General features: G+C 41.3%; 1 protein-coding gene across 1 annotated transcript in view; it reads left to right on the top strand.

Annotated features, from left to right (window-relative positions):
- Positions 1 to 7,595, top strand: part of FAM169A (family with sequence similarity 169 member A) — a 71,346-nt gene that overhangs the window by 9,840 nt on the left and 53,911 nt on the right. Inside the window, exon 4 of the mRNA XM_003785916.1 lies at positions 4,360 to 4,531. Coding sequence (XP_003785964.1) covers positions 4,360 to 4,531 — 172 coding nt within the window. The remainder of the gene's footprint in view (positions 1 to 4,359; positions 4,532 to 7,595) is intronic.

The raw sequence follows: 7,595 nt of genomic DNA, 5'->3' as shown, positions 1-7,595 counted from the left end.
TTTTTTTTTTTTTTTTGTGGTTTTCGGCCGGGGCTGGGTTTGAACCCACCACCTACAGCATATGGTGCTGGCATCCTACCTTTTTGAGTCACAGGCACCGCCCTACATTAGACTTTTCTTAAGGAGAATAGCAACTTTTTGGAGAAGCACTCCTGTTGATCGACAGGCATAGGGATCCTTGATAATTAATCCTTAGAGGAAGAGACCCTACCTGAGGGAACTGGAGTAACAGAAATATGTATGTATCCTAATATTCTTCCTCACAGTGTTTCTGGGATGGTCCAAATCTGTAAAAGCTTGTCAAATTTGCAAGATGCTTTTTTGTGAGCAGTTGAACCAGTCAGAAGAAACAAAGATAGCAAAGTGAAATCCAGGGTAGGAAAATGAGAAACTTGCAGGTTACTGGGGTGTGTTTGTATCTTCTCTTTGACTTTGGAACTTTGAAAGAGACAGGAGAATATGAGAATAATACACTTAGCATTTTAAATTCTGGATATTGCATTAATTTTTGAATGTGCCTTAAGATTTCAGAGTAATAGTCTCATCTCACAAAGAGGATTTGTGCACTTGGCTATCTGCCAGTATGATAAGGAACTTTAAAGAAAAAATGAAGGGGAGAAGGGAATTAGAAACCTGGAAAAGGCTGTAAGTTGGAGTATTAGATTGCAATAAAGGAGTATAGCTTATTCTCAGGAATAATCCTAAGAAAATAAACATCATAATGTGTTTAAAAATGACTGAGGTTTGGCACAGTATGAGGGGGGACATGTAGATGTGAAGGTTGGAGAATGGAGAAGGAGAAGTCTTAGTATAATCGTATGGTGTAGTATATTTATCCTACTCAAGTGGAGAAACAAACTGTGAAGCCTCCAGGTAGTGAAGGCAGGAGAAGTAGAAACCAGAAATAACACTTTAACTTTTTGGACTCCTTCAGCTTTAATTATCTTTGTGACCTTCAGAGTATAGAAATCAGAAAAGGGGTGGTGCCTGTAGTTCAGTCGGCATTGGCACTGGCCACATACACCTAGGGTGGTGGGTTCGAACCTGGCCCAGGTCTCCTAAGCAACAATGACAGCTGCAATCAGAAAATAGCCAGGCGTTGTGGTGAGCGCCTGTAGTCCCACGGTGCTCTACCCAGGGTGACAGCTTTGAGACTGTCTCACCTCCCCCCCCCCAAAAAAAATCAGAAAAGGGGGGCTGCTGTTCTAGTCAACTCCTGAGCAATAAGGAAAAATTGGTTGGTAAAGTTACAGGTGGGAATAACAGTTCTACTTAACAAACACATGACTTTAAGCAAGTCACTTTTTTTTTTTTTTTTTTTTTGAGACAGAGCCTCAAGCTGTCCCCCTGGGTAGAGTGCCGTGGCATTACAGCTCACAGCAACCTCCAACTCCTGGGCTCAAGCGAGTCTCCTGCCTCCGCCTCCCAAGTAGCTGGGACCACAGGCGCCCGCCACAACGCCCAGCTATTTTTTGGTTGCTGCCGTCATTGTTGTTTGGCGGGTCCGGGCTGGGGATTCGAACCCGCCACCTTAGGTGTACGTGGCTGGCGCCTTAGCCGGTTGAGCTATAGGCGCCGAGCCGCAAGTCACTTTTTTTAAACCTTAATTCCTTCTGTCTCATACAGCTGGGATGAAAATTAAATGTGATAAAGACTGTAACTCTGAAACCTAGAGCTCCAATATATGGAAGAGAGGTCCTCAAAAGTTTGCTGCAAAACTTTGTCCTTTTTTCTGTCCTACTCTCACCATTTTATCATTTACTTAAAGAAGATGTAGACAGCATGCTTTATCAATTCTGCATGTCTTGGTGCTAAATGGGGGAACTAATCTGTGAAAGGCAGAATTAAGAAACAAAGAAAGGCTGGGGGCGGTGGCTCATGCCTGTAATCCTAGCACTCTGGGAGGCTGAGGCAGGTGGGTTGCTTGAGCTCACGGGTTTGAGACCAGCCCAAGCAAAAAAGTGAGACCCTGACTCCACTAAAAATAGAAAAATTGAGGCAACAGGATCTTTTGAGCCCAAGAGTTGGAGGTTGCTGTGACCTAAGATGCCATGGCGCTCTATCCAGGGTGACAGCTTGAGACTCTGTCTCAAAAAAAATGAGGAAGAAAAAAAGAAGAAACAGAAGAATCTAACATGAAAAGTAGAGAAATGTAAAGTAATACCTATAAGTTCAAAAAATATTAACTTGTGCATCATGAAAACTAAACTGTAGTAGCAGCACATGTGAAATAGTTGGGCTTTATTAGAAGTAAAATCAAGACAAGCAAAAAAACTAATAAAAACCTTAAGTTTGTATAGAAAACCACATTGTCTCATCACTACTGTCAGTGTTTGTAACATCCACATGCTAGAGAAATGTTAGAGATCTGGAGCGATTTCGAGGAGAGGATTGGATGAGCAAGAGTGCCCAAACCTGCATTAGATTAGCCTTTTCCCTGAGTAGTTCCTATGTTTAGCTTTGATGTGAGATTTAGGGGAATATCATGGGTATTTTCAAATTATTTGTAGGCTATGTGGCTGCAGAATATTAAGTATAGTCTTTTAGAAGTAGATTTCAGTTTAATATGAGGAAGAATTGTGTTGGTCAGAGCTGAACAAGGAAAGAATGGGTTGCCTTGGAATCTAGAGCTAGTGAGCTTTGCCACTTTGTGTGTTGTTTGGCATGGGACATCCCTTGCCAGGGATATTTTTGAGAGTGTGTGTGTATGCATAGTAATCCTTTCCTTCTCCACTCAGTGAATTAGAGGGCAAACTTATTTTCCTTTAAGGTGACTTGGGGGAAGAGAAGACTGTACATAGATTTTGTGTATGGAACTTGTTTTTGGCAGTGGAAAGTGTCTATGGAGGAAAACCTACTATTTGATGTCAGTAAGTTGGGGTGTTGAAGGGTTGTCCTTGTGACTGTGTAGCCCTGTGTGTAGGAGTTGAAGCTCTGTTTCTGTTCTTTTATTCTGCCATGTATGTTTTTATTAGACTTCTCTGTCCTATTTCATCTTGTCTGGGAGAGGAGGTTGTGTGGAGCTAGGATACTCCTCATAGTAAGACAGCAGAGATAAGGTTATTAAATGAATATTTTATTTTATTTTATTTTATCTTTTTTATATACATATATATTTTGAGACAGAGTCTCACTTTGTTGCACCAGGCTAGAGAGTGTATCCCCAGCTCACAGCAACCTCAAACTCTTGGGTTCAAGTAATCCTTCTGCCTCAGTGTCCTGAATAGCTGGGACTATAGGGACCTGCCACATGATGCCTAGCTAATTTTTCTATTTTTAGTGGAGGCAAGGTCTTCCTCTTGCACAGGCTGGTCTTGAACTTCACACCTTAAGGCAGGCGTCCTCAAACTATGGCCCGTGGGCCACATGCAGCCTGCCTAGGACATTTATGTGGCCCCTGGGTGTTTTTGCCGCTGCTACCTGTTCTGCTTAGTAGCCAACTCATCCTGGGCCCACAGTCCAGTCCTCCAGCGGTCTGAGGGACAGTGAACTGGCCCCGTTTAAAAAGTTCGAGGACCCCTGCCTTAAGGGATCCTCCTACCTCGACCTTCCAGAGTGCTAGGAGTACAGGCCTGAGCCACTGTGCCCAGCCTAAATGAACATTTTACCTGGAGAAGATGAAATAGATTCCTATCTGAAGAGTATAATTAATGGGTTCCTTCATCAAATGAGATAATTTTCTTAAGTCTTTTTTTTTTTTTTTTCTTGAGACAGAGTCTCACTTTGTCGTTCTTGGTAGAGTGCTGTGGCATCACATCTCACAGAAACCCCCAACTCCTGGGCTTAAGCGATTCTCATGCCTCAGCCTCCCGTGTAGCTGGGACTTCAGGCGCCTACCACAACGCCTGGCTATTTTTTGTTTCAGTTGTCACTGCTGTTTTAGCTGGCTGAGGCTGGGTTTAAACCTGTCACCTTTGGTATATGGGGGCGTCGTCCTACCTGCTGAGCCACAGGTGCTGCCCTCTTCTTTAGTCTTTTGGGATAACACTGGCAGTATACTTAGTGGGATGCAGTTAGGGTTGGGGAGACCCTGGAGCTGAGCAGCTGGAAGCAGAAAGAAGATAACCGAGTGCTGACAGAGATACTGGAGGCAGTAGGTACATTGGCAACTTGTTTTGATTGATTTATACTGGGTAATTTTGCTGAGAAATAGTATTCCAGCATAATATGTATCTGTGAAAATGGCTTGTGATTGGTATGAATGATTAGTCTCATCTTTGTGATAATAAAATGTGTACGAGTTATGTATTTGATATGCTTTGAATGCTATGAGGTGTGGGGACAGGGAGCAAGGGAAATACCATCTTTTAATCACTGCTTGTTATAACCATTGTGCCTGGTGTTTGACTCTCTTTGTAGGTGAGCACTCTTGGGGAGAGAGTGGTTCTGTATGTTCTGAATCGAATTATTTATAGAAAACAGGAAATGGAGAGAAATGAGATCCCATTCCTATGTCATAGCAGTACTGATTATGCTAAGATTCTGTGGAAGAAAGGAGAGGCCATTGGGTTTTATTCAGTTAAGCCTACAGGTGAGTCTTTAAAAGTTCTTTAAACCTCATGTTATGGAAATCTATATTTTAGACCTTCAGTTGTATTAATATCTCTGTTAAATTAATCTCCAGGGTGCAAATTGAGGTTATTCTACTTAGTATTTCTTGGGAGTACCTTAATTCTGCCATCGTACGAATATGGGGATTATTAGGAAAGTTTTTGAAATAAAAATAAATATTTGATCCAGAGGAAGATTTCCCTGCATATGTGGAAAGGGGGTTGTATTTTAACCTCATATTTGTCTGTCTGCTTTTCTCATACTTTCTTCCTTTTATTTAAAGGCGGTGGTTTACTTTGATTCCTGCTGGTATTGCTATTATTGGCTCCCTCTAAAACTCCAATCCATCTGTGGCCCCAATAGTATATAGTTTGTTTCTGATTAGCCTGATTCTGCCTGATATATTAATGAGCAATCTGGCAGGCGGCGCCTGTGGCTCAGTGAGTAGGGCGCCGGCCCCATATACTGAGGGTGGTGGGTTCAAACTCTGCCCTGGCCAAACTGCAACCAAAAAAAATAGCCAAGCGTTGTGGTGGGGGCCCAGCTACTTGGGAGGCTGAGGCAAGAGAATTGCCTAAGCCCAAGAGCTGGAGGTTGCTGTGAGCTGTGATGCTATAGCACTCTGCTGAGGGTGACAAAGGGTCTCTTAAAAAAAAAAAAGATCAATCTGGCTAATTACCAGGAAAAAGTATTTTAATATATTTATAAATTATTAATCTAAAGTTTGCGTTTCTGATACTAAGAACCAGCTGTCCTCTGCTCTTAGAAGATTAGTGGAATTTCATACTTGCTTTGTTTCCTTGTTCACTCAGCTCCCTAGAACTGCAAACAGCTGTTTTCATTAATTGCTCATAATCTTCCATGTCTTATTGATATTTCCCTCACAGTCTATGTGGTTAGTATTTCTTTCTGTAGCTGTTGCTATTATTAGGGTAGACCACATCTTCACAAGGTCCATAGTTGTCAGTCACTTCTGATTGTTAAATTCATTATACTTATTAAATTCATTATACTTGTCAATGTTTTAGGATTCTAGCCACAGATCATGAATCATAATAAAAGATATTTTTTGAGCACATCATGTTAGACATTGGGGAGTTATACTTTTTCCTATATATAGTTTATGGTGATCTTAAAGTCAAGTTACATTAAACCCATGCTTGTCACCCTCAGCTTCTTTTTCTCTCCTCTCATGTTACTCTGTGAAAGAGATTCTTATTTAGGTAAATGGAATTATTTAAGTTTTCTGATTATGTGCTACTTAACTTTTTCCTAATGACCCATTAGATTACCAAGTTGAGAGTATATTTACTCCTGGTGGTAGTAGAACACTCTTCAATGCTACTGCCTTGTGGATTGCACCACTGAGTGATCTTTGTTTTATTTTCCATGTTTGTTTCTTCTTTTTTTTTCTTTTTGAGATAGTCTTGCTTTGTTGCCCTCTGTTGAGTGCTGTAGCATCATAGTTCACAACAACTATAGGCTTAAGAGATTGTCTTGCCTCAGTCTCCTGAGTATCTGGGACTACAGGTACCTGCCACGTCGCCCGGCTATTTTTAGAGATGAGGTCTCACTCTGGCTCAGGCTGGTTTCAAACCTGTGAGCCCAGGCAATTCACCCACCTCGGCCTCCCAGAGTGCTGGGATTATAGGCATGAGCCAGCAGTCTGGCCTATTTTCCATATTTCTTAAGTCTTGACAATGTATGTCCTATATAATTCCAAAGGGACCAGTTCTATTTCCAGATATCAACAGATTTTTTTCATATTTTGAAATTCTTATTATTTAATAAATACTTAATATTATATAAATCTTACCTTGATTTTTAAATTTCTTAACATGTTATCATACAAATGGATTTTTTAATTTCAAATTAATATGAGGGTACAAATTTTTAGGTTACATTGTTTTAGTTCTAAGATAGGGTTCAAGTTGTAGTTGAGCCTACAACTATAGGGAGTGCTGAACATCCTCAGATTGTGCACATTAGGTGAGATCCCTCAACAACAGATTTTAATATGTAGTTTCTTTGGTTGTGGCAGCAGATTGCTTTAGTCTTACTGCAGCAATGATTGATCAGTTGACTCAGGGCTCTTCTGTGTTTGGTCCTTTTCAGCTGATTTGAATAAAGTTTCTTTTTTTGAGATAGAGCCTCAAGCTGTCCCCCTGGGTAGAGTGCCGTGGCATAGCTCACAGCAACCTCCAACTCCAGGGCACAAGTGAGTCTCCTGCCTCCGCCTCCCAAGTTGCTGGGACCACAGGCACTCGCCACAACGCCTGGCTATTTTTTTTCAGTTGCAGCCATCATTGTTGTTAGGCAGGCCCCAGCTGGATTCAAACCCGCCACCTTAGGTGTATGTGGCTGGCGCCTTAGCCACTTGAGCCACAGGCGCCGAGCCTGAATAAAGTTTCAGTGTTGTAAAAGCTATAGTGCCATAGAATTCCACTCTTTTTTAAATTGAGACAGAGCATCAATTTGTCAACTTGAGTAGAATGCTGTGGTATCATAGCGCATAGCAACCTCAAACTCATGGGCTCAAGTGATTCTCTTGTCTTAGCCTCCTGAGTAGTTGCGACTACAGGTGCCAGCTACAATGCCTGCCTATTTATAGAGACAAGGTCTTGCTCTTGCTTTTGCTCAGGCTGGTCTTAAACTTGTGAGCTCAGGCAATCTACCCGCCTCAGCCTCCCAGAGTGCTGGGATTATAGGCATGAGCCACTTCTCCCAACCTCTCTACTATCTTTTTGTCTGATTTTGAAACTAATAAAGAGCACATGGTCTGTCTGCTCACCACTCAGTTTCTTGAGTCAGTTAAAAATAGGTAAGTGTTTTAGTATCAGTGTTAAATCCAACCTCTTTGTACTTTGTATCTTAAAATAGATTTTGATAGGGGTCTTTTCAACATTAACTTGTAGGAGTTTTTTTCTTAAAACTGGCATTTACTAAATGATATTAGCCACTAAAAAGAATATTTTAGGGCATATATATTGCTAGTGTAATAAATGGTATAATTATTTCTAGATGGTTCACATTATGACATCTTT

The sequence above is a fragment of the Otolemur garnettii genome, unplaced genomic scaffold, assembly GCF_000181295.1.
Source record: "Otolemur garnettii isolate 467f Iridium unplaced genomic scaffold, OtoGar3 scaffold00017, whole genome shotgun sequence".
Classification (NCBI taxonomy): Eukaryota; Metazoa; Chordata; class Mammalia; order Primates; family Galagidae; genus Otolemur; species Otolemur garnettii.
This window is presented reverse-complemented; position numbering and strand designations above follow the sequence as displayed.